At 56.1% G+C, this 25,657-nt stretch overlaps 2 protein-coding genes across 3 annotated transcripts in view; one reads left to right on the top strand and one right to left on the bottom strand.

Moving 5' to 3' along the window:
- PRODH (proline dehydrogenase 1) overlaps window positions 1-19,694 on the top strand; it is a 31,068-nt gene extending 11,374 nt beyond the window's left edge. Inside the window, exons 2-14 of the mRNA XM_075533882.1 lie at window positions 957-1,165; window positions 9,929-9,963; window positions 10,325-10,474; window positions 11,473-11,537; window positions 11,686-11,802; window positions 12,309-12,388; window positions 13,018-13,099; window positions 14,953-15,045; window positions 15,156-15,302; window positions 15,422-15,597; window positions 17,243-17,341; window positions 18,994-19,082; window positions 19,168-19,694. Coding sequence (XP_075389997.1) covers window positions 957-1,165; window positions 9,929-9,963; window positions 10,325-10,474; window positions 11,473-11,537; window positions 11,686-11,802; window positions 12,309-12,388; window positions 13,018-13,099; window positions 14,953-15,045; window positions 15,156-15,302; window positions 15,422-15,597; window positions 17,243-17,341; window positions 18,994-19,082; window positions 19,168-19,355 — 1,530 coding nt within the window. The 3' untranslated portion in view covers window positions 19,356-19,694. The remainder of the gene's footprint in view (window positions 1-956; window positions 1,166-9,928; window positions 9,964-10,324; window positions 10,475-11,472; window positions 11,538-11,685; window positions 11,803-12,308; window positions 12,389-13,017; window positions 13,100-14,952; window positions 15,046-15,155; window positions 15,303-15,421; window positions 15,598-17,242; window positions 17,342-18,993; window positions 19,083-19,167) is intronic.
- Window positions 19,695-20,143: 449 nt separating this feature from the next.
- DGCR6L (DiGeorge syndrome critical region gene 6 like) lies at window positions 20,144-25,316 on the bottom strand. 2 transcript variants are annotated; one of them, XM_075533883.1, is made up of 5 exons: window positions 25,158-25,316; window positions 24,914-25,074; window positions 21,613-21,713; window positions 20,799-20,951; window positions 20,144-20,552 (listed from the first exon to the last, which is right to left on the bottom strand). In XM_075533883.1, exons 1-5 carry the CDS (start codon window positions 25,265-25,267, stop codon window positions 20,469-20,471), a joined length of 609 nt encoding a protein of 202 aa, XP_075389998.1. In that variant the 5' UTR covers window positions 25,268-25,316; the 3' UTR covers window positions 20,144-20,468. The 2 variants fall into 2 exon arrangements, with proteins under 2 accessions (XP_075389998.1, XP_075389999.1); XM_075533884.1 differs by having other exon boundaries at window positions 20,799-20,939; window positions 25,158-25,314.
- Between the last annotated feature and the right edge of the window lie 341 nt (window positions 25,317-25,657).

The following is a 25,657-nucleotide window of genomic DNA, read 5'->3' as shown; positions in this document are numbered from 1 at the left end:
AGTGTCCTCCGTGACAGTAATGCCCTGGCCCAGCATGAGCTTTGCTGCTTCCTTTACCAACACTGCAGTAGCTGCTATGGCCCGCATGCATCCCATCCAGCCGGCAGCTACTGGGTCCAGCTTTTCAATAGGTAGACCACAGGTCTTCTCCACGGTCCCAGGTGCTGCGTGAGGACCCCCTTGGTGACCCCCTTACCTTCTGCTACAAGCAGCTCAAATGGATTTTTGCAGATCTGGAAGAGCTAGGGCTGGGGTCGACAGAAGGGTCCTTTGTAATTGTTTTTAAAGGCAGCTTCTTGCTCAGGAGTTTTCAGGACGTCCTGCCCCTCTTCCTTTTTGCTTTCATACAGTAGCTTGGCGATTTCTGCAAAACCAATTATTCACAGACGACAGTACCCCAGCGTGCCCAGGGATTCACATAGATTGCCAGGTCTTTGTTCCAAGGTGCTTTGGGTTGTCTAGAACCACCAGCCTTTAGATGAGCACAGTGACCCAGCCACTCCTTGCACTCAGAACCCAAGCCAGACCCCCTGCCGTGGAGTCCATTCCAACTCCTAGTGACCCTATAAGACAGTGTCCATCTGTTCCGTGGCGTTTCTGAGGCTGCAAATCTGCATGGGAGCAGACTGCCTCATCTTTCTTCCTCTGAGCAGCTGGTGGGATTGAACCGCCAACCTTACAGTTAGCAACACAATGCTTTATTGACTGCACAAAGCTTTCTGAGAGGGACCTGATCAGCCTGTGCCAGCAATGACAATGAGCACTCCTGGCATCCTGAGGGACCCCGGGTGGTGTTGGGAGTGGGAAGACCACAGGGAGATGGTTTCCATCTGCTATGAGTGGGGCCCAAAGTTGGTCCTTCCCGCCCACCCCCCCCAGAAATGCAAGGCTACAAGCCCAGTGGTGGGTTCCATGGGGAGGGCGGGGCTGGAACAATGATGGCTTCTGTGTTACAGCTGCTCCATGTGGCCAGAAGACTGCTGGGCCAGAGGCTGTTTGACAGACTCATGAAGGTGACATTCTACGGGCAGTTTGTGGCTGGGGAAGACCAGGAGTCCATCCGGCCCCTGATCCAGCACAACAAGGCCTTCGGGGTTGGCTCCATCTTGGACTACGGTGTGGAGGAGGACCTGAGCCATGCGGAAGCCGCGCAGAAGGAGATGGAGTAAGCTGACAGCCCCATGCCCTCGCCCTCCCTATGCTTAAGCTGCATATGCCACTGTTGGTCAGCCAGATGCCAGCCTGGGGCCCCTGGTGATCAGGTGGAGATTTGTCCAGCTTCTGGAGTGCCTGCCTGGGCTTCTTGTATTCATGTGGGCAGCTCTGCGACAGCCAGGACAGGGTCTGCAGATAAGGGCCGTGGCCAGGTCTGGCCCCACCTGACTGGCCAGCTAAGCCCGGCATTCGAATTTGGAAAGGATTAAAAACAAGGAGATTTTGTAACACTGGAGAACAAGATGAAAGCCAAATCTCACTGCTTGTAAAAAAAAAACAAACAAAAATAACTGTCCACCCCCTCACCCTACCCCAACCCCAACCCCAACCCAGCCATGCCCATTTGTTCCCAGTGGCCAGGGCTGCCGTGGCCTGGCAGCGCCGTCTCAGAGCCACTGTGGCGGAGATGGAATGACCCTTCCAGGTTGAAGATACTAGGAGTCAGTCCCCAAGAGAGCCTCCGATCCTTTCTGCCACTGTGGGGTCACTGTCTTTCCTGATCTCCTGGAGTGGGAACTGTCTTGTCACCTCCGTTCCCAAGACACAGAGTATTGATCCCGAGGTGGGGCTGGAGGCCTTGGCTTGAGGTCACCAGTGGCTGGTGACCCTGCCTGGATACAGCCAGGATGTGCTCCTGACCTCTTGGAAGTGGACTGGCCACCGATCTGTGACAACCCCTTTGATTCCCAGCTTCGAGCCCTGGCAGCAGGGAGTCTGACGCACGTGAGGCTGTGGACAGGCTAGTTGTGTAACCTTCCCTGGGGGTCAAGGGGTGTGTGTGTGTGCCCTGCTTTTCCCCAGGTGGCTGGCCAAGGAGGAGAGAAAGAGGCAGTCACATGATGCCTCCCTCCCTGGGAACAGGAACGGAATGTCCACGCCTCTGTCTTGGGCTGGCTGCTGACCAGGGATTGGCTCAGGGAGATCAGTCCCTGCCTTCTGACTGGCCGTTGTGAAGGTGGGGTTCCTGGGGGAGGGGGCTTATTCCTGAGGCCACTGTGGGGCTCCTGCCAGCTGGGGCTTGGCTGCACCCTTGTTGACACTGCCTATTAAATAATAGTTGTGGGTCTCAGCCAAGATCCAAAAAAAAGGGTGAGGACTGAGCTGATTCCCAGGACGTTCACACTGTCCCCACCCCCCGAAACCCTGCCCTACCTCCCAACACACACACACACACACACACACACACACACACACGCTCATGCGTGTGTGTGTATGTGTGTAGAGATCAGTGAGCTGTGTCCTAAGTGCACAGAGACCTGTTCCTCCCCAGCTGTGGGTCCCCAACCCCTAGGCTCCAAAGTGTGCTGGTTGGGCCCCTCCCTGCCCAATGCCCCGGACCTGTAGGGTCCCGGCAGCTGAGCCCAGCTGGCAGGCAGAACTCAGAACTCACGCTATCCCATATTGTTCCTGGCTGGCCACAGTCGCTCCTGACTACATTTGTACAGGGGGCCTCTTTAGTATTTTCACGGCTACCCCCTTCACCTGCAGGGCCCATCTATCCCACGCTGGGGAGTGGTGGGGAGACCTCAACCCTGGGTGGGTGGTGGCAGACTTGCTCTGTGGACTCTGGAGGCAAGCAGCCTTGGTGCAAGCCCCAGCTCTGCCCGTGGCCAACTGTGTGACTTTGGCAAATGATCTAGCCCCTGTGCCCATCAGTGTCTTTATCTATTACTCTCCTAGAGTAAAACCATCACAAGATTACAGGAATGGGGGTGGGGTGGGGGAGTAACAAAATTTCCTTCACCATATGCAAAGAGAAGAGAGAGATGGGAGCGAGCCTGATGTCTGTCACAATTTGTCCGCGAGGGCATTTGGAGTGGTTTAGTTCTTGAACCAGCGCAGACAAGCATGAACTGTAGCTTCTGCAGAACTTTTGTCAAAGGCTTCATGATAAAGACAGAAGGGTTCCTTTGTTAATTAATCAGGCCGGAATTGGGGAGGACAAAAGAGATGGCTTCTGTTTTCATATGGAGGTGGTGAGGGAGAGCTTCCTTTTTTGTGTGTGTGTGATCCGAAAGGTCAGCAGTTTGAACCCACCAGCAGCAAGATGGAGCTGTCTCCTCCTTGAACGAGGTCCCATCTTGGAAACCCTCCGGGGCAGTTCTGCACTCTCCTATAATGTTGCTATGAGTCAGAGACAACGAGCCAGCTCCTCTGTGTGTGCTCCCCCTTCCTCTGTCTTCCCCCCAAGCAACCTGCTCCTCCCTGCCCTCCCCGGTTACCATGGAGATTGCTCAGGGCTGCTGTCCTTTCCTGTCTCCTTGGACTTCGTTTTTGGTGGCTTGGTGGTCAGAAAGTGAACGTGGGGGACTCAGGATGGCATTTGGACCGACTTTAAGGCTTGGGATGAATCTGGGGCTCTGCCAGGGGTGACTTGGCTTTTAGACACTAACTCAATTAACAGCCAGCGAGGAGAATAACTGTCTGCAGCAGAGTGGGGTGGCGGTTGTGCTACGCTGCACTCATGCTGGTTCCACCTCACAGCGACCCTAAGCAGAACACTGGCCAGCCCCACACCGTCCCCACAGTTGAGTTGGAGCCTGTGGTCACAGCCACTGTGCCAGTCCCTCACCTCGGCCCCCTTTGCACTGACCGTAACCGTGTAACAGCAAAACGGGCTCCTCTTTCCCCCTCTGGATGCCCACAGCCTTTGCGACTCGTGGGCGTCACTCCCAGGAGTCTTCTCTTGGTTGGTGTCAGCGAGATATCTGGAGTGTGGAGGGGGCTGCTCTGGGATTTCGGTTGACAGTTGGGAGGTTGCTGTCCCCTAACGACATGGAGTTTGTTATGGACCCCCTGAAAGGCAGCATCAGACACACAGCCCGCCAAGCAGTGTCCCGAGGGAGCCCAAGGGCCCTCTCCCGCATCTCAGCTCTCGGGCTCCAGGACCATGCAGTCCCCGTTGAGAGTGCGTGGGCACATATAGGTAGCGAAGGCGGCTGGCTGCTGCGGGGAGGTCAGCCCAGTTCTCCGCAATTGAGTGGCGGACTCAAGGACAGCTGGGTCCCTGGAGACAGTCACATTGAGGACCAGCTGTGGAGCTGTGGGGACGGTAAGCTGTTGAAAGATCCAAACAGGACTAAACAACAATCTAAAAGGCCCCAGGAGCGCCCGTGGAAAGATAGGCATTCTTCAGGGCGGTCATGGCTGGCCCTGAGGCTGATGTGAGCGTGTGGGTTCCATGAGGGCCACGGTCCCCGCAGAGCCTCAGGCTTCTGCTGTGTGTAGACTAGTCAGCTTCCGGTCCTGTGACTAGGACAGGGCTGTCATCTTTCCCAGCAGGTGGCTCTCATTTCAGCATCACCCTAAGTGGGTTCCAAGGAATCTGGCAGATGGTCTGCCTAGGGCAGTGGTTCTCAACCTGTGGGCCACGACCCCTTTGGGGGCCAAACGACCCTTTCACAGGGGTCGCCAGATTCATAACAAGAGCAAAATTACAGTGACAAAGTAGCAACAAAAATAATTTTATGGTTGGTGGGGTTACCACCACATGAGGACCTGTCTGAAAGGGCAGCGTGAGGAAGGTGTGAAGTCCCTTGCTCAGGTGTGATGGATCCACAGGGCATGCCCTGTCACTTTAAGAGCAGTTGGAGTGACCAGTATTATGGTCACGGTCCATGCAAGCTGTGAGGGTTCCTGTTTCCAGTTTTGACCCCCACTGAGTCAGCCGGCTGGAAAGGGTGGACAGATTTCCCAAGAGGACCTGACACCTAATTAGCACGACAAGGTAGATGTCAGGGCAGACTAGCCCCTAACACTTCATCACAGGTGCCCCTAACACATCATCATGGGTCCAGTAGGCACAATTGTACAGTGATAATAAGTAAAGATCATAGTAAAGTTATAGAGAGCATGAGAGATAGAAGAGAGATTGAAACAATGGTGGCTTGTTCACCTTAACCTCACTTGGTGGTCCACATGGAGAGAGAGAGAGAGAGAGAGAGAGAGAGAGAGAGAGAAGATTTATTGCTAACCAAGGCTTTTATATTCTCTGGGGACATGCAAGCCCCTAATTACAGGTGGAGACATACATCACAGGAAGGGGTTGTGCTATGGGTAATACAGTAATGGAGGGGGGTGATCTAGGGGTTCATACACTATTGGAAGGGGAGGGAATAGGGGTGCACATGTGACAAGATGGGCGGATCCTAGATTCAGGATGGCAGCCTAACTTGGGATGTCACTGAGCAGGTTTGACCTGTTCTCTGGCTCACTATAGAAACCATTATCAGTAGGCTGTAAACCCACCCTGCAGGGACCAAACTGATGGCCTTTAGGGCGAAGTAGCCCATTGTCCTTAACAGAAGGGAGTGGGACTGGACAGTAGTCTGGCAGCTGACTGCCTTCAGGGAGGTAATTTGACAATCATTTACCATGAGCTGCAAGCAGTGTCCTCAGTCTAACATCTATTTGGGGGAGAAGATTTGGGAGAAATCTGCTTCTGTCCACAGGTGGATGTTCTTGAGGGCAGCTCGGAGGGCTTAGAGCACTTCACTGGGGCCTTGCAGCCCAAGGGAAGTGGGGTCACCCCTGAGCTGTCTTACTAGGGGTTGGGGTCTCCTAAACATTATCTCAAAAGGAGAGTATCTACGGGGTTCCAGGGTACACTGAGCCCGGAGAAGAGCACAAGGCCATTTGGGCCATTTGAGCCTAGTTTCCTGACAAACCTTCCCGTGTTGCCTTCGGGATCCGGTTCATGTGCTCTATTTTCCCTGAGCTCTCAGGGTGGTAGGCTGCATGTAACTTCTCCTTTATCCCCAAGAGGGTGCTTAGTTGTAGGACCACCTGTGCTACAAATGACAATCCATCGTCACTTTCTGTAGCCAGAGGCATTCCACACAGAGGGGTGATTTCTTAGAGGAGAGGTTGGTCCCCTCTCGGGCAGGTGGCGAAAGCGCAGCCTATTCCTAGCAGGTATCCATGTCCTTCAGCTTTGGGCATGTCAGTGAGGTCTACCTGGCTGTCAGGCAGACCTAGAGCAGGGGCCTTGGTGAGAACCCATTTTATGTCAGTGCAGGCTTGATCTTGAGCCTGCATCCACTCAAAAGGGGTGCTTTCCGGCACCATAAAGGCAGCATACAGAGACTTTGCCTTTTGCGCGAAGCCAAAACTCCTGCCACAGCCAGAAACCCCCATAGCTGCTTCCTGGTGAACAGTGGAGGAATGGAGCAGCAGACCTGTTTTCTGCCAGAGGCATCTCTTTGCAAGGTGAAACCCGAGGACTCGAATGCATTGCTGGCATATTTGTGCCTTTTCTCATGATACCTTGCAAGTGTCCCCGTCCAACAGTCCTCCCTGGTGTCGCTCAGAAGGAGCAAACCATCGAGACTAAAGGAGTAAGCAGTTTAGCTTGTCTCCAAGGAAGCTGGCCAAGTCTGATTTTTAAGGCCTCTCCTAACAAGGTAGGCAAAGTTCTGTACCTTTGGGGGTAAGCGGGTGTGGTCATTTGGCTCTTAGCTCCGAAGGTTGGCTTCTCCCATTGAAAAGCAAAGATGAGCTGACTGATGGGTGCTAGTTTTAGGCAGAATAGGGCGTCTTTCAGGTCGAGGCAGGTAAACCAGGCGGCCTTGGGCGGAAGGAGGCTCAGCAGTGTCTCTGGGGTAGGGACCACAGGGTGCAGGGTGGTTGCAGCACTGCTGATGGCCCATAGGTCTTGCATAGGGAGGTACCCCACCCCTCCTCACCCCCACTCCCCACCTAGGCTTCTTCACAGGGAGGAGGGGAGTCTTCCAGGCTGACTGCATCCTCGAAGTATCCCGGCCTCTCAGAGCCTAACAGTGTGCTCCTGAATTCCCACATGGGCCTTGGGGGATATGGTTCTGTCAGCTCCTGATTGATTGAGCTCCTGGCTTAAGTTCAGCCACAGCTGGTGCTTGGCTAACTGCAAGTTTTCAGGTGAGCGCTCAGCCCAGATGTTGGAAAGGCATTGAGGAGCTCTTCTGGGTTCTCGTGACTGGCAGGTGACATGAGTGGAGTCTACTCCTTTTTTCAGGGGACAGTAAGGGCCATGACCAGGTGCTCTGTGTTGGGTAGGGACAGCTGAATGGGGCCCTCAGGCACAAAGGTGGCTTTTGTCCCCAGTTTGGACAGGAGATTCTGACCCAGCAGGGACAGGGGGTCGTCAGGAACATAGAGGAACTTGTGGACTACTTCATGCCCCACTAGCTGGCAGGTCCAGGGCCAAGATCAGGCTTGTGCGGCACGTTCCCCAGTAGGCCTGAGGAGAGTGACACTGCCTTTGCTGAGAGGGGCTCTTGGGGGACTGACCACTGAGAGGCCACCTCCAGTGTCAACATGGAAATTGACTTGGACTTGGACCAAGGGCTCTTGGGAGCCAAGGTAGTAGGAGCCCAGTGGCCCTCAGTCTGTGTTGTCCCCCACCAGGCCCACAAAGGGAGTATTCTTTCAGGGCCTTTGAGTTTGCAGTGTGCACACTGATCGATCGGGTTGCAGCAGGGCAGTGCGCTTGTGTGGGTGCCCCCCTTTCCAGTGGTCAGCTTCTCAGCTAACGCAGAATAATTGGGGTTTCTCTGCATAGGGGGTAGGGGAATACTATTTTTTTCCAGTTAAGGTCAGAGTGCTAAAGGTAATAAAATATGGGCTGTCCGGGTGCCATCGTCCCGTCATGCTGCACAGCCAGGTGGCCAGGAATTGGCCAGCAGGTAGAGCCGGATGGCTGGACTCAGTGGAGGAGTCAAGTTGCCTCCCAAGTGGCCTGGAAACAGCCTGGTGGACAGGAGCAGCGAGGTCAGGTGCTGGAGCTGGCACCAGAAGCGGCGGGGGAAGTGGCTGCTGCAGCTGGTGGGGGAGAACTGTAGGGCGGTGGGAAGGGCTCTTCCTTAGGGGCAGCTTGGTGGACTTTCTGCCACATTCGGCTTGTCTTTGGAGCAATAAAAATCTGACTCTTCCCCTGCCTACTGCAACCATACCAGACTGTGGAGGCAAGAGCAGGCCATAGTTAGAGGAAAACTGAGCAGGGTGGCCAGGGCGCCCCAAGAGCACATTACACACCGGCTGGACTGTGAGGGGTTTGAGTGTACCCTCCAGGGGCCAATCAACTTCAAAGAATGGCCATCGGAGTTGCCCTGGTTTTAGTTTGACATCACAGTGCTGAGGGACTTTGTCAAGGTTTCTGATCCTACAGTCTAGCACGGCGGGCTGCGCCTGGTGTCTGGAGCTCTGGGATGGGATGGTAGCATGGCAGACAAGGGAAGGGGTTGCTCGGAAGGAGACCACACAGACAGCCATGCACTTGACCGTGACCCTCTCGAGAGCGAGGTCTGCCATGACTAGGAAGCGCTTGTGTAGAGCCTGGGCCTCGTCAGCCTCCCTCTACAGGAGAGGCGTGTCTCCATGATGCTGCATGAGGAGACCAGTGTTGCATGTTAGGACTCAGGCTCCATGGCTTGGAGCCTTCAGTCTGTGGAGCCACACAGACCAGACTGCCCCAAGCAGCAGTTGCGTACACACACACACACACTCACTCACTCACTCAGCAGTTGCTTACACACACACACACACACACACTCACTCAGCAGTTGCTTACACACACATACACACACTCACTCACTCACTCAGCAGTTGCTTACACACACACACACTCACACACACACTCACTCAGCAGTTGCTTACACACACATACACACACTCACTCACTCACTCACTCAGCAGTTGCTTACACTCACTCACTCAGCAGTTGCTTACACACACACACACTCACACTCACTCACTCACTCAGCAGTTGCTTACACACACACACACTCACACTCACTCAGCAGTTGCTTACACACACACTCACTCACTCACTCACTCAGCAGTTACTTACACTCACTCACTCAGCAGTTGCTTACACTCACTCACTCACTCACTCACTCAGCAGTTGCTTACACACACACACTCACTCACCAGTTGCTTACACTCACTCACTCACTCACTCACTCAGCAGTTGCTTACACACACACACTCACACACACTCACTCACCAGTTGCTTACACTCACTCAATCACTCACTCAGCAGTTGCTTCCACACACACACACACACACACACACACTCACTCAGCAGTTGCTTCCACACACACACACACACACACACACTCACATACACACTCACTCACTAACTCACTCACTCAATCAGTCACTCACTCAGTCACTCACAGTTTAAACCGTTCCTCCCCACTTCTGTAGCTCGCTTCCTGGAGCCAGTAGTGACCCTGGCTGAGGGGTGATGGGCTGGGCCTGACTGAGGTGGGACAGGGTCTTACCTTGTACAAATGAACCTCCGTTGAGTCCACTGGGCTGAGGCGGGCGCCGGCAGCCTCGGTGTCCGGGTCTCCCCCCAGTTCAAACTGTCCAGCTGCTCTGAAGGAGGACGATGAGGCCATTTGTTGTCTGACACCCTGTGGTGTGGTTGTGTTCTATCCTATAGTGTGGCTAAATTGAACTTGAACATCCCAAGTTGGTTGACCATTCCTCACTCGTTCACTCATTGCCTTACTTCACTGTATGAAGCCTGAGGCCAGGGGAGGGCCATTAGCTTGTCAGCAGGCTGGAATCTGTCCCCAAGGCAGCCCAGAGGTCCGCGGAGGACTGGTGTGGAATGGAGTACACCCCAGTCACTCTGCAGCCCTCAGCTCTGCCCCACAGGTAGGAGCCTGTGTATTTGTCACCTGTCAGGAGCTGGTACCACCCCGAGCCTTCTGTGTCCTTCCTGCAGGTCCTGCACCTCGGCAGCAGAGAGAGATGGCAGTGGTGAGTAAGGGGCCAGCTGGCCCAAGAACGCATGCCCGCATTGTGGACACGAGGACCAGCTTCCTGGGCAACCCCTCACAGATACAGGCCACCTGCATGCTCTGTGGTGAAGGACAGACCTCCTTGCCCCCTGGCAGATGCTGCCCAGGCTCCTCTGAGATGCAAGCTCTGTCTTTCTGTCCCAGGCAGGGCACATGGTGCTTCATGCATGATACACGGTGCTTGGCACAGGACCCTTGCAGGGCATAGGGCACAGAGCTGACCAGCAGGGTGGGTCTCAGGACTATCAGGGGGAATGTGGCAGGTCAGTGTAGTGGGGACAGGGCCTGCAGCCGAGGTGCATGCTTGTTTGTTTTTGCAGGTCTGAGTAAGCGGGAGAAGCAGTACCAGGCCCACCGGGCCTTTGGGGACCGCAGGGATGGCGTCATTAGTGCCCGTACCTACTTCTATGCCAATGAAGCCAAGTGTGATGGCCACATGGAGACGTTCCTGCGCTGCATCGAGGCTTCAGGTGCTGTCACAGTCCTTGCTGACCGAACCAAGCAGCTGGCCTGTCCCCTACAAGTGGGGAGGGGCAGCCCTGCCAGGCAGTTCTAGAGGTGGCCTCAGAGGACTTGGGTGTTGGGTTCCCCGCCTCTGCTCTGGGTCCCTCACCTGGTCAGCAAGAGTGTGGTACCCGACAGGAAGGCTGCCAATGGGCCAAGGTTCTCTGGCCCAGGGAGTGCATGTGGGGACTTCCTAAGGGCCGGATGCTCAGCATGGAGCCCAGCTCCCAGAGACACCCCAAGCCTCCAGGGAGCCAGCAGTTTGCCAGAGCCTGAGGGCCTCTCTGGGCTCCAGAAACCAGCCAAACCCCAGTGGGCAGACTTGGCCAGCCCTACTCCCCTTCATGGGCACTGTGCCTCCCCCAACTTCCCGAGTATCGAAAGAAAGGGCAGCAGCGTGTTCCCAGAGAAGCAGTGGGGGAGTCCTGGCCACTGGGGCAGTGGGCACTCTGGCCATGCCAGCTTGTCTCCACTGAGGTGGCGGGCACCTCAGCTGTGCCAGACTCAGCTCTGTGCCTTCCTGTCTGGGGCCAATGACAAGGAGGGTACCCAGAAGCAAAGGGCCCGGGAGGGCTCCTGAGGGGTGCCCCCAGAGCTCGCTGCACTCAAGCCGGGCTCAGCATGCGGCATACACATGCAGCCAGGGGAGTGCTGGTGGTGTAGGAGGGGAAACTGAGGCCTGGACTCTTTGACCTAGCCGACTGCCCATCTTCGTGTACCTGCGAGACAACAGACCCTGACTATGTGGCTGTCCCATCTCAGCAAACAGTCTCCTGAGCGCCCAGGTGTGCCCACGTGCATGCATTTCTGGGGCTGCGATCTGAGTGGAAGGCCAAGTTGTGGGGCCACTAGCCTCCACAGGTGCAGGCTTAGGTCCCCTACCTCCTGCCTCACCCTCCCTGGTGTCCAGGTCCCTGCCCACCTCTTCAGGAGTCCTCATGCCTCTTTCTGTGGCTTCTAACAGGCGGAGCCAGCAATGACGGCTTCTCAGCCATCAAACTCACGGCCCTGGGGAGACCCCAGTTTCTGGTAAGTGCTAGAACCTTCTACCAGCACGAACTTGCAGCTGCATTAGCGCGAAATGAAAGTGCTTGGGCTGCCCCTTGCCTTGGCCTTGGGAGCCCCGGGGTTGAGGGCTGGGCGTGTGTACCCGAGGGGCTCAGGCCTGCCCTTGCAGCTGCAGTTCTCAGAGGTGCTGACCAAGTGGCGACAGTTCTTCCACCAAATGGCTGCTGACCAAGGAAAGGCGGGGCTGGCGGCCAAAGACATGAAGCTGGAGGTGGTAGCCTTGCAGGTAGGTGTGGCTAGGGGGCCAGAGCCCTTTCCAGGCTCTCTGGGGGGAGGGGCCAGGCAGTCAGATTCAGGGTGCGGCTGTTCAGGAGCCTACAATCTGCCCGATTGCCTCCATCTGCTGGGCTCACCGACAGGTAGGGGCGTCACGCTGAGCTGCCAGGGGGAGGGACTGGGAGCAGAGCTGAAGGGTGGTAGCCCTGAAGGAGGAAAGTATGATGGGAGTTGGAGTGACAGGAGTGGGCAGTTGACTGACTAGACCTGATCCACCCTGGATAGAAGCACAGCCCCATCTTTTTCGATTGTGTGTTCCAAACTACCTTATGTGTCACAAAGAAATTAAGCCTGTTTCGATTTTACTTTGACTCCTTTTATAACCAACAAGCCCCATCTTCACTGCCTGTGTTGGGGAGTCAGATTTACCATCGCAAGCCAGGGGAGGAGGAGGGCGCAGGAGATGCTAGTGAGTCGGGCTAGGTATCACGGATGGACGGCTTCTCAATTCTTCAGGAAAGTGTGGCAAAGATGGGCATCAGAAGCAAAACTGAGATCAAAGACTGGTTCACAGCTGAGACCCTTGGGGTGTCTGGGTAAGTGAAGGTCCTGGCTGGTAAGAGGATGTGTGCCGCTTGCAGACCAGGTCAGCCATGACTACCTACGTGCCCAACTCTGGCCCCCGTCCTGGAGAGCACAGGCCTGGTAGGGGCGGGGGTGACGACCTGTTGGAGTAGCCAAGAGGGAGTCTGGGCAGGAGGAGTTCCTGGCCCCAGCAGGTTTCCTGAGATGGCAGGCTGAGGTGGCCTGGACCTGCCCCTCCACCGGGTCCCCATAGTTGAATCAGGGAACTGAGTTCAGGGCAGTACAGCAGGGTTAGCAGTGTGGCATGTGCCACGGTGTGGCATTCGTGGCCACACTCTTCCTTGGCTCCACTGCCATCTCCTTGGTCTCCTCTACAGTGCCAGAGTGACTAGCTGTGTCCTTGTCTTATCCCCCTCCTGCACACTGGCCCAGCCATGTGCTTACCGCCACCATTCTGCTTGTAGCAGTGATGCATGGTGCCCGTTAGTTTCATTTGAAATGCAATGCTGACAGATCACTTGTCTTTGAAAATGGACATAGATTTTGCTGTGAGTCCAGGGTGCTCTTTGAGGGGACAGGGCAGATTTGGGGGCCAGAACTAGACACCATGCCCATGGCTGACAGTGGCTTCTCACCTCAGCACTGTGGACCTGCTGGACTGGAGCAGCCTCATTGATGGCAGAACCAAGCTCTCTAAGCACTTGGTGGTCCCAAACCTGGAGGTAAGACTCCCACTTTGATTTCTCTTCTTCCGTTGCCTGGGTCACTGTTCCCACCAGCTCCACTGAGCTGTGATCCTGGGGGGGGGGGGGGACAGAAGATAATTTTTTAATACACAAGTGTTTGGAGTGCCACAAGGGGATTTTGCCAAGGTGAGTTGGCAATCCGGGAGGCCCTTCCTAGGATAGTGTTTAATCACTGTGATCACCCCAAATCTCAGTGGTCTGTAATAACAGCCACCCTTACGTGATCACTCTTTATGGTGCTGGGTTGATGGGGCTCCGCCGGAAGGTTCTTCTGCTGGAAGAGCCTTCAGATGGCAACTGGGGTGAGGGTCATCTGGAGGCCCCCACACTTGCACGTTTAGTAGTTGATGTTGTGTGGAGGCAGCCAACTCCCCACACTAATCGCAGGTTCAGGAGGCTCAGTTGTACGGCAGTGATATGTAAAGATGATAGTAAAGTCATAGAAGGCACGCGCTAGGGGTGTGCACATAATAGGAAGGGGAGGGACAAGGGGTATACATGTGACAAGAAGGCAGACTCTAGATTCAATATCAGGGAAACAATCTACTACTATCCTTATCAGAAGGGAGTGGGCCCTACTTAGGGTGGGACAGACTATCCAGTCTGATTGCTCTAGATGACTGGTAACCCTCAGGGAGAATAACCTAGTTTCATTGACCTCCAAGTATAGTCATTTATCATGTGTAGCAAACAGCTAGGTTTGGAATATACTTGCGGGAGACAACTCGGGACAAATCTTTCTGGTTCCCACAATGTTGGCTCTCAGATTGGGATGTTGGTAGCTGGGTGCTCATGGTGAGCGAAGCTCAGAGAGAAGCAGGCCGAAGTTATGCCACCTTTTCTAACCTAGGCTTAGGAGTCAGTGTCAACTCTGAGAAATCCCATTTGTTAAAAGCCATTTGTTAAGACCGCTTGCATTCAAGGGAAGGGACATGAGGTTCCACCTGACCTGAGGCCACTGCTGGATGAGGTGACCATCCTTTGGAGAGTTAAGGACATAGCCAGGGACAAACCTGTGGGGCAAGGCCGTAGAGAACCAAAGGCAGTCCGCAGAGGTCAGACTGGGAGCACAGTGGGGCACTTGGAGTGCAGGGCTCTGCCTCTGCGTGCTGGCTGACTGCACCCACGTGGCTCCTGGGAGGCCCTGCAGCCTGGCATCCCACGTCCACAGCCATAGGTTACTCCCAGCTGAGCTGACTGGGCAGGCACCCCTCCTGTAGCCCCTTTGTTGGGAGCAGCTGAACAACCTGAAGTGTGGTTTCTCCACCCTCTGGGAGTCGTTGGGAGGACACGCTCCTGGTTGGGACACTGCAGGGTGGGCAATGTAAGAGTGCCAGGCGGGTCCCTGGGGAGCACTTTCACACAGATAGCCCAGGGGGAGGTGCCACCAGTCTAACAGTAGAGGGCTTGGCTCTTGTAGTAAGAGCTGAGGATGCCAAGAGGGTGCTGAACAGGCCTGGCACAGTCTGAGGCCAGCAGGGCTACTATGGTAAAAATGTATGGGGGTGGTGGCAGTGGGCAGGGATGTGCCCTCCAAGGAGACTGCTGGCCTAGCGGGAGGGCAGAAGCTGGAATTTGGGACCAGTGGAAGTAGAAGAGCCTTCCCAGTGCTCAGAGGCCCTGGGTGGATCTGGACAGCAACTGCCTTGATGCACAGCATCCCCTCCTGTGCATGGCGCCGTGTGCAGGGGCTTGTCCCTGTACCCCTGCAGCCAGTCTGTTCTATGCTCGGCATGATGGGAGAGTGGGGAGGCGGCGGCACTGCTGGGCCTGGAGACCAGACCCTGGGGGTGCTCAGCACGTGGTGTGAGGGTGCTGTGTACCTCCAGACAGGACAGCTGGAGCCACTGCTGTCCCGCTTCACAGAGGAGGAGGAGCAGCAGATGACGAGGATGCTGCAGAGGATGGATATCCTGGCCAAGGTCCTATGCCGGCCCAACAGGCTGGGCAGTGGTCATCTCCACTTGGGGTGGCTGGGTTGGGGAGGAGGGGGGAGCTTGGCTCATGCACTGTCACCCCCTGTGCCTCTCAGAAAGCCACCAAGGTGGGCGTGCGGCTGATGGTGGATGCCGAGCAGACTTATTTCCAGCCCGCCATCAGCCGCCTGACGCTGGAGATGCAGCGCAAGTTTAACCGGGAGCAGCCACTCATCTTCAACACCTACCAGTGCTACCTCCAGGTACGCGTGACGCCCCACTGGGCCTGGGGAGGCTCCAGAGAGAGCAGGCTCTAGGGTAGGGGTTTCCGGCACGGCTTGGCCCAGCCTGGCTCCCTGGGACTTTTTACTGGCCCTGGCAGGACGCTTACGACAACGTGACCCTGGACGTGGAGCTGGCTCGCCGTGAGGGTTGGTGTTTTGGAGCCAAGCTGGTCCGGGGAGCTTACATGGCCCAGGAACGTACCCGGGCTGCCGAGATCGGTTACAAGGACCCCATCAACCCCACATATGAGGCCACCAATGCCATGTACCACAGGTATGCTGCCTCGGGAGTCTGGGCACTTGGTCTGCCACAGGTGAGGCTTTTCCAGGGAGGGAGTTTGAAAACCTCAGGGGCAGGACCAGTCGTGGTCAGGAGCTCCCACTGGGCAAGCAACCTGCAGGCGTGCAGTCTACAGCCAGAGCCGGGACTTCCCAGCTTTTGTCTCTCTTGGTCTCCATGTTCAGCACCATTCAGGGTTTTGAACTTGGAATAGCCCTTGAACAGAACAGAGGTGACCCACAGCCTGCTCCTGCTGCTTGCCAGAAAGTGCACCTGGCTTTCTCCTGGCAGCGTCCTGGTACCAGAAACCATCTAGGCACACACCAGGGCCTCAAGACATTCTGTAGGGAAATGCTATTTATTTTCATTTGGAGGCCTGATAATCCCCACCCCCACACTTGTCATGATGGAAGGAGCACTTACCCACTGAAGCCAGCACTGGGTTGGACTCTGGGATTAAACAGACACAGTCCTTGCCATCAGGAGCCTAAGCTAATAGCTATTGTTCTGGTTGCTAGGTGCAGTCGAGTCAGGCCCGTCCCCACAGCCACCCACGAGACCCCACACAACCTGGTCCTGCACCCTACTCACATTTGCTGCTGTTAGCTTCTGCCAGATTGGTTCAGACTCATAGTGACGCCTTATGACAAAGTAGAACTGCTTCATAGTTTTCCTTGGTTGTAAAAATATTTTTTATAACCTTATTTTTTAATAATTGTCTTCAAAAAAGAAAAACAACTTTTTATTGTGAATTAGGTGACGGTTGATGGCACAGATCAGGTTGACGTCCAACAGTTCACACACATTGTCATAACCCAATCGGGGTGACACGCACGCTCCCGATTTTTCTCCTTGATGGCGGCACCCACAGCCTCCAGGGACCTGGTTCGCCTGAGTCCACATGGGGTGAACGGCCTGCTTAGCCGTTGCTCTGTGGTGCTGTTTCGCAGCTGGGAACTAGGTTAGGGCTCGGCTGGCCCCCTAACTCATGGTCATCGAGGTGACCCTGTAGGACAGGGTACAACTGCCCCTGTGGGTTTATGGGAGTAGAAAGCCGCCTCTTTTCCTGAGGAGCAACGGAAGGTGTCGAACTGCTGACCTTCCCCGCGGAGCTCGGGCTGGCCTCCAGGGAGCTCTTGTAAACGTGTTCTACCCATGTGGCACAGTGGGTCAGGCCTGGGGCTGACCAGAAAGTCAGCGACTCAAAGCTACCAGGAGGAACATGAAGCTGTCGAGCTGGATGGTCTCAGCCTTCTATGGGGTCACCGAGAACCTACTCAGTAACAGAGGCCTTGGCTTCTGGTCTCCCTGCAGGGTATGGGCGCACGCTGACCCTGGGGCACCACACAGCAGGACACACTTCCAGCAGTTGCAGCCGGTCTCTATCTACACCCTTGTGGAACAAAGTTCAGAACCAGACACCTCAGCTGCTCGGAGCCTTTCCTTGCACTTTGGGGGCAGTTGCTCTGTCGGCCTTTGGGACTGCCCAGTCCTCAAGATGGCTTAATTTCTCCTGGCTGGCTGTCCCTCTTGCTAGCTTCTGTCACCGAGGAGTGACAACCAGCCCATCTCTCTGCCCTGATGTTTTCGAGAGCCTCTCTGAGGGCAGCAGACCCAGCTTACCCAGGAATCTCCCCAGGTGCCTCGACTTCGTCCTGGAAGAGCTCAAGCACAATGCCAAGGCCAAGGTGATGGTGGCATCTCACAATGAAGACACCGTTCGCTTCACGCTCGACAGGTACATGTGCTCCTCCCCCAGCCATTTTTCTGCGGGTCCAGGACGTATGCGTTGAACACACACACATCTGCTGCAGCAGACCTTTTTGAGATTTCAATTCGGTCAGCAGTTCAAAATCACCTGGTGCTCCTCAGGAGAAAAATGAGGCTGCATGTGCCTGTAAAGACTGACAGCCCTGGAAATGCACAGGGAAGCTTCTACTGTCATGTTGGGTGACTGAGTCGAAAGTGGCTTGACAGCATGAGCTTGAGTTTTTGGAGAGCCCTGGTGGCACAGCAGGTTAAGTGTTGGGGCATTATCTAAAAGGCCAGTGGGAGAAAGAGCAGATGGAGAGTGTTGGTCACTCAGAAGCAGCACCACCGGTCCTGTAGGGTCACTGTGACTGGGACCAACTGAGCAATGGGAAAGCAACATTTTGTTTCACTGCATCGGCAATTGTGGTTTTGCTGACCCTTTCTTAGCAGAAAAAAATAAATTGGCTGTGGCCATGGGGGGTTAGGCCTTTTATAGACAAGCCTTAGTTCAGGCATAAGAAAAACCTTAAGGCCAAAGTAAGTCATCTGCTACTCGTTTCTTCTTTATCACTCTTGACAAAGTTGTCCGGGAAGCGCCTGGCTGCTGACTGCCAAAATCTCCCTGCGGCGACATCCTCAGAGGCTGCACCCAGGCTCTCTCCTCTGGGTGGCCCCAAGCTCACGCTACTCTTCCTCATTGCCCAGCTGCCTCAGCCCTCTGTCTGACCCCAGGATGGCTGTTCACACTAGTCACCACCCAGCTTCTGAGGAGGGTGGGCCCATCTCTCCAGGGGAAACCCCTCTGGGACCTTGCAAGGAGCTTGCACTGCAGAGGGTCAACCTGGGGGGTCAGAGTTCCAGAAGCCCCGGGGAAGGGCAGACTCTGCTCCTACAGCCTGAGCCAAACCCTAACAGCCAGCAGGGTGCCGACGGCAGGGCCACAGGCTACAGCTAGCTCACAGAGGAGTGGGCACTGGTGGGGCCAGGGTCGGCAAGCATCCTGGCAGGCCCAGTCTGATACTGTTGAGCAGAACACCAGCTGCCCAGATTTCCTTCTCGGGGTTCACTGTGATACAGCCCAAGGCCCTGTTAGCCTGAGTGGTCTGCTCATAGAGCCTGCTCCTGAGGGAAAGGGCCCCAGGGGGCACGTCTAGTACAGAGGTCTGAAAACCAAACTAAATAAAACTGCCACCGAGTTGACGCCCACTCACAGTGCCCTGTAGAACAGGTAGCACTGCCTCTGGGTTTCTCAGGCTGGAAACCTTACCCCGGGAAGCCATCCTCTCTCCCATCTAGCAGTATGCGGGTAGGACCCGGGGATCTTTGGTGAGCAGCCCCACCTGAGCCCTGTGCGCCACCAGGGCTCACTGCACAGCCTGAGATGGGCAGGGTACTTGGGTGCTTAGTCCTCTGGGCGGGCTTGGGTGGGACCAGAAGAAACTGTGACACTGGTTGGGGACAGGGAGGTGGGTGGTTGTGGGAAGACATCTGAGAACACCCAAGCCCACCCTGCAATGGGAGGCAGCTAAACTGGAGATTGGGGGCTGTGTGATGGAAGGAGGGACTTGGGGGCCTCTCCATGTGGGCAGTATCTTGGGGCTGCCTCAGCTCCTGAGCATCTGGCCTCCGCTCTGGCAGGATGGAAGAACTGGACCTGCATCCCTCTACACACCAGGTGTACTTTGGACAGCTGTTGGGCATGTGTGACCAGATTAGCTTCCCATTGGGTGAGCATATCCCTGGGATGGGGGTGTGACCAGCAGGGTGGAATGGGATGGGGCCTGGCCTTAGCCGAAGTCTCCTTGCGCACAGGCCAGGCAGGCTACCCGGTCTACAAGTACGTGCCCTACGGCCCTGTGATGGAGGTACTGCCCTACCTGTCTCGCCGGGCCCTGGAGAACAGCGGCATCATGAAGGGCGCCCAGCGAGAGCGGCAGCTGCTGTGGCAGGAGCTGATGCGGAGGCTGAGCACGGGCAGCCTCTCTTACCGCCCAGCATAGAGCCTGTGGGAGACCCACTCAGCACCACTGCCTGTCTCACTCCTGGACTCTTCAAGCACCCTCAGGCCAAGGCGTGATTTGGAGGCAGGTTCTGGGCTGCAACTTTTCTAACCCCAACCCTCCTGCGTACACCCACAACTTGGCGAACGACTGGAGGCGGGCTGAGTGGTCAGAGTGACCCTGGGCAGGGACACTTGAATTCGGGTAGGGGCAGTGCCCAACAACCAATGGGCTGCATTCTGGCAGGTGTGCCTTACATGCCCTGAGCTTTGTGGGCCTGGACAGTGCCAGGCCAGAGGAAGCAGGCCTGGGTAATAAACCACAGACTGGCTGAGACCATCTCTGAGGTCGGTGTAGAAGGCAAGGCTCAGTTAGGCCTGAGGTGCTCCACCTTTGGGACCTGTCCTCCCAGTATCCTTTGCTCTGGAGGTCAGGCAGAGATAGGTAGGTGGGGGACAGGGCCACCGGTGCCACCTGTGTGCAGTTCCAGCCACCTCCTGCCCCTTCCAGAATCCAGGCCAACAGCACAGACCCTTCCCTGGTCAGGCCCAGAACAGATGCCTCCTCCTCTCATTATGTCCTGGGCACGCCCACCTTCTGTCACTCTCCCCCCACTGGATCCTTCCTGTGCCTCAAGGCCCATCACCCCTACAGCCATAGTACCCCTTGCTGGAGAGCTCAGGCCCATGCGTGCCTCTGCAGTCACTGGGCTGGGTTGGGTTGCGGGGGTAGAGGCCCAGTTTTCAACTGCCTCCTCCACAGGCTTCAGAGCTGCCACATCAACCAAGGGCAGGTCACACTGAGGCTTTATTTCTCCGTGGCAGCAGCCGCCAGTGGAGGCACCAAGGTCTGAGCAAGTCTGAGTCTGAAGCCTACTGCTGAGGCCAGGCTGGGGCATGCCCAGGGGCATGAGGTGAGGGGCTGCAGGGTCCACAGCACACTGAGCACAGGGCAGGGCTCACTCCCCTCGACGACCCCACTTAGACTGGGGCAGAAAACCCACTTGATGGAGGGTGGCAGGTGCAGCCCCTCTGGGTAGGTGACCAGACACCAGGAAGACCAGCTCCTCTTGACCCAGGCTGAGCAGTTGTGAGTACTTGTGGGGCCACCTGGTCACAGGGCTGCCTTCCCCACCTGGCAGCCCCTCTGCTGCAGCTTCCGGATGAGCTCTAGCAGGTTCATCTGCAGCGTCAGCTCCTGGGGTACATGGGGGTCCCCTCAGAGGCAGCCTTTCCCAAGGACTTGGGAAAGAGGCAGCCTAGAAGGGTGCTGGGAAAGGAGAGTGGCTGGCTTCTAGGGTAGGGTCTGGCCCAATACACGCACAAGTTCATGCAGAGGGGAGGGCTGGGTCCGGCAGGCTGCTTGATGGCTGTCTCCCCTTCCCCTAATCCCATCAGTACCCTCACAGCGGCCACCGGGGCACCCCCCAGTGTTATTGCTGACCTGCGGGTTGGTGGTGACATAGAAGCCAGCGACCCCTGCCTTCTCCAGTGTGCTCTGCTGGTCAGCCACCTTGCGGTCCAGCTCTAGGACGATCTTCTCATCCATTGTCCGCTGCTCTTCACGGATCCGGTGCTCCACTGCCTGCCAGGGCAGCTGAGAGAAGCTCTGGGGCCCTCAACCCCACCCTGCCCCACCAAGGCCACTGGCTTCCCAGGCTCCTTGGCTCACCACTGCACCAGCCAGGAGATCACCCCTGAACCACTGCCCTGCTCCTAGGCTACCCTGAACCCAGGCCAGGGACTGCACAGCGGCCAGCCCTCTGTGTTCTCCCTCTCCCCTCTGGGAGCTGCGGCCAGTGTCCTGGTGTTGACAGTGGGTCTCTTCCTCAGGCTCCCACACCCCTGGCTGCAGCTGCCCTGCTGCCTCACATATGTCTCTAGGGGCCACCTGCCTGTTGGCACCTCTCCCCTTCCCCCCTCTACCCCTGGTCCAATCTGCTAGTTCCCACTAGCAGGAGCCAGGTTTACCGATCAGAGGGAGATAGAAGTGGGGATGGGCAGCCCTATCACTGCATTTTTCCTTAGACCTGGGATGTGCATGCGGGAGGGTGGGACCTGCCACATGATGCCCCACCTCAGTGCCTGCTCTGGGTAAGGCCCCAGGAACACTGTCTTGGGGATCAGGTGGCAGGGACTGGGGAAACCACAGAGCGGGGCTCCAGGCTCCACCCCGTTCCCCCATGGAGACCTGAATGCAGGCCCCACAGGAAAGACCCATGCACTTGGGGGCTCCCTGGCCTCCAGTCACCCCTCACCTCCAGCTCTCGCTGCTGGGCCGCCTGAAGCACGGGCAGGTTGTGGGGCCGGCAGGTCTGCTGGGCCTCTTCATGCTTCTGCCGCAATGCCTGTCTGAGCACTGGGGATGGACGGGGGCCTCAGTGGGTGTCTCAAGCCTCCACCACCCAAGTGGCTGGCACTGGCCTCCAGCAACCCGCCCCCCCCCCAGAGTGCTCCCTCTTGGGGTAGGGGTCAGTGGTAGCCCAGGCTTAACAGCCCAAGGGGCTGGGAAGAAGCGGCAGTCCAGAGACTCCTGGACTCGGATGACTCAGGTCAGCAGTCCTAAGCGTGCCCTGTCCAGTCACTCAAAGGTACGCAGGGTTGTCCAGAGATCCCCATCCCAAGCACAAAGGATGAGGAAAAAGGGGTCCCTCAGTGGGGTAGAAGGAGGCCTGGTGGCACAGTGGCTTAAGCATTGGGCTGCTACCCAGAACACTGGCAGCTCAAGCCCATCAGTTGCTCCATGAGCAAAAAAGGCGGCTGTCTGCTTCCATAAGGATTATCCACCTCAGGAACCCAGAGGCAGCTCTGGTCGCTCCTACAGTTGCCCCTAATGAGTCAGCATCAATTTGACAGTAATGGGGTAGACGTAGGATGGAAGGCGCTGCCATCCCTCCAGGGGACATGACTCTGCTGCCCTTTGATGCGCCAACATCCCTACCGCCCTCCCCTCCCATCCATAGCTCTCAGCCCTCTCACCACAGCCAGAACAGAAGGATGGGCACAGGTCCTGAGAAGCATGTGGGCATCCTGACCCCACAGTCCCGGGAAAAGCACACTGTCTGATAAAGTCAACAGTCAGATGGAGATGATGCTACCCAGGTGACAAGGTGATTCACTGGCCTAAAAATACAGGCAGGTGAAGGGCGCCCCAGCTGGGCTAGGTGGGAGCTGGGGTCTTCCGGGTTGATAAAGCTTAGTGTGGTGACTATGTGGCTCTGCATCCTGGGACCCGCTGAAGCAAGTCAAGTAGGGACTTGTGTAGGAGTGAAGGTATCAGGGTTGACAAGAAGCCACCAACATAAAACGGAATGTCAGAAATGTGCCTGAGCTCCAGACCCCTAAATGTTAAATGGCTGGGTCTCTCTCCTATCAGGAAAGGTCCCAGCTATTAGTATATGAGAACCCACCCCTCTTGTCCCTGGGAACAGGCTCCACCCACAGCTGCTCCTTTAGACACCCTAGCTCCTGCCTGGGCCCATTGCCTCCCTGTCCTGTCTCTTGACATTCTGGGTATCCCTCCACTAGAGCAGTTGGCATATAAAATGTGCTTAAAACCAAGCTCCACCCTCAAGGCAGCCTCTAAAGAAGGGTAAAGATACTTAGTAATTTAATGGCTACCAAAAGGTCTGCCTTTTGCTTCTACCAGACGTACCTTGGAAGAAAGGCCTGGCAATCTACCAATCTTCCCCGCTTTAACAGTAAAACAGCCACTTAAGTCCCTAGGGATCACCGACTGTACTCAGATGAGGGGTTGCCTGGAGTTGACAGCCAGTGGTGAAAGTATATACATTGTGTTTGCAGTGCACACAGCATGTTTGCAACTCAGAAAGAAAATGTAAGGAAATATACAAGGACAGCAGCAGCAGCTTTGCTCTGTAGCAAACAATGCTACAAGTCCCAGGTCAAACCCAGCTTCCACTAGGTAAGCAGCCAAAGGCTTTGAAGAGAGCCTCCGGGCTCACTCCCAACCAAGAAAAGCTGAGAAAACGAAAGTACTGGCTAAATCAGCTCATGCAGGGATGCCCAGAGTTGGCTGGAACCTTGTGAATGACAAGGAGCAGAGAGGCCAGAGCTTTCAAATCTGCCCCGCCTAGAGGAACCAAAGGAGGCCTGGTGGTCACACATCAAGCTGCTATCTGAAAGGTTGGTGGTTCAAACCCACCAGTTGCTGAGTGGGAGAAAGATGAGGCAGTCTGCTCCCATAAAGATGTGCAGTCTCGGAAACTCCCCGGGGCCGTTCTACTCTGCCCTGTGAACTCACTAAATAGACTGAGTCGACTCCGTGGCTGCCGAAGAGAAATGGCAGTTCCAGGGTTGAGGAACTGAAAGAACAAGAAAACCTTCCCATGCCAGGAAGTAAGAAAGGACTCTAGTACAGAAAGCCACCAAAATTCTTTCCTGGTCATACAGGGTACAAATTAAGCATGGCCAAGAATAATCAGTTGTGATCTTCAGATGTGCGGACTGTATGCATCGTACAGCTCAAAACTTTCTTTTAACAACCACCCAAATGTTTGCAGAAGAAATTCCAATTGTACACGAGCTTCTCCAGATAATTATAGAGAATTCTAAACTCCATTATGAGGAGTTAATGTGACATCTAAACCAAACAGAACAAGAAAAAACTAAAGACCAATGTTCCCCATAAGCACATTGCTATTGTATGCCATCAAGTGATTTCCAATTTATAGTGACAGAGTAAGGAGCCTCCTGGTGGAGTGGGTTTTGGCTGCTACCGGCAAGAGCAACAGTTCAAACCCCTCCAATCAGTCTGTGGAAGAAAGATGAGGCTGTCTACTCCTGTAAAGATTTGAAGCCTCGCAAAACCCTTGGGGAGTTCTCCCCTGTCCTATAGGGTCACTATGAGTCGGAATTGGCTCCATGGCAGTGGGTCTGAGTACAGGACAGAGTAGAAATGCCCCAAAACGCTTCCTCATATGTCTTTGTAGAAGGGCCCCCAAGGTCATGGTACTCAGGAGTGGGGATGCCAGGAGGGGCTGAGAAGGCAGGATTTGGGGCTGAATTTGTTGCCCTGGTGGAGAAATAGCTCAGGTGCCACAGGGAAGTTCGATGTGGAGCCTGAGAGGAATCTGGTCCTCAAGGGCAGAATTAGTTTTGTTCCACATTTTCCTCCCACTCTACCCAGCACCCTCTCTTGTGTTCCTTTTCACACAAGTCAGGCACCATCTAGTTCTTCTGGTCTCAGGACAGTGGGTCACTTGAGCTGAAAAGACATCACCTGCCACAAAGGCCAAAGTTCAGAAGGGGTAGGGAAGAAGGACGGACGAATGGAAATGGGTAACAGAGGAAGTGGGGTACGTGATGTGAGGAGGGCAATCAATGACATGACAATGAAGCAATGTGTCTGAATTGTTGAATGGAAAACTGATCCGCTGCAAACTTTCACCCAGTCACAACAAAAAGTTTAATAAATGCCAAAACTCAGCCGCCACTATAAAAAGCATTATCAATTTCACGGGCCTCTCGCGCGGCGTCAGGGACCCAAGGCTCCCCGCCGCCCGTCTGGTGGAGCCCTGACGCCGCCCGGCCCCGTACCTCGGTGGTCGTTCTGCAGCCGCAGCCGCTGGTTGTACAAGCTCTTCTCGGTGAGGTGCTGGATCTCCAGCAGCCCCTGCACGATTTCGAACACGGTGCCGTCGAGGAGCGCCAAGGCCAGGTCGCTGAGCGTCGTGTAGGACAGGCGCTGCTGGAAGGAGCTGCCGGCAAGAGGGGGCGCTGGGAGCGGGCGGGTTCCGGGGTGCTCCGTCCGTCCCGCCCCGCCCCGCCCCGCCCCACGCACCTGGGCAATTCCTTGACCAGGCTCTGCAGCGCCGACAGAAGCTGATAGTGTCGCTCCTGCTGCCGGGTCCCATCCGCCGGCTCCTCCAAGGCGCCGGGAGAGCGATCCATATCGCCGAAGCCCCGCCCGCGGCCGGCCGCAGCGACGAGTCGCGTCCTTTATACGTCAGCCAGGAGCGCGGGGCGCTCCGAGGCCCTGCCGCTCATTCCGAGGCTCGCCCCGCCCCTAGGCCTCCCAAACGAGGCTCGCCCCGCCCCTTGCGTGAGCCCAAAGACGATAAGCCCCGCCCCAGCCCGCCCACTCCCGAGGCTCGCCCCGCCCCCTGTGTTACCCAGAACGAGGCTCACCCCGCCCCTTGCGTGCGCCCGAAGACGGTACGCCCCGCCCCTAGTCCGCCCACCCGCGCGGCTCGCCCCGCCCCTGCGTTACTCAGAAGGAGGTTCGCCCCGCCCCTCCGCGGCGCCGCCAAAAGGAACTCTGCCTCGGTTCATCCCTCTGCC

This window comes from Tenrec ecaudatus, chromosome 16, assembly GCF_050624435.1.
Source record: "Tenrec ecaudatus isolate mTenEca1 chromosome 16, mTenEca1.hap1, whole genome shotgun sequence".
NCBI lineage: Eukaryota > Metazoa > Chordata > Mammalia > Afrosoricida > Tenrecidae > Tenrec > Tenrec ecaudatus.
This window is presented reverse-complemented; position numbering and strand designations above follow the sequence as displayed.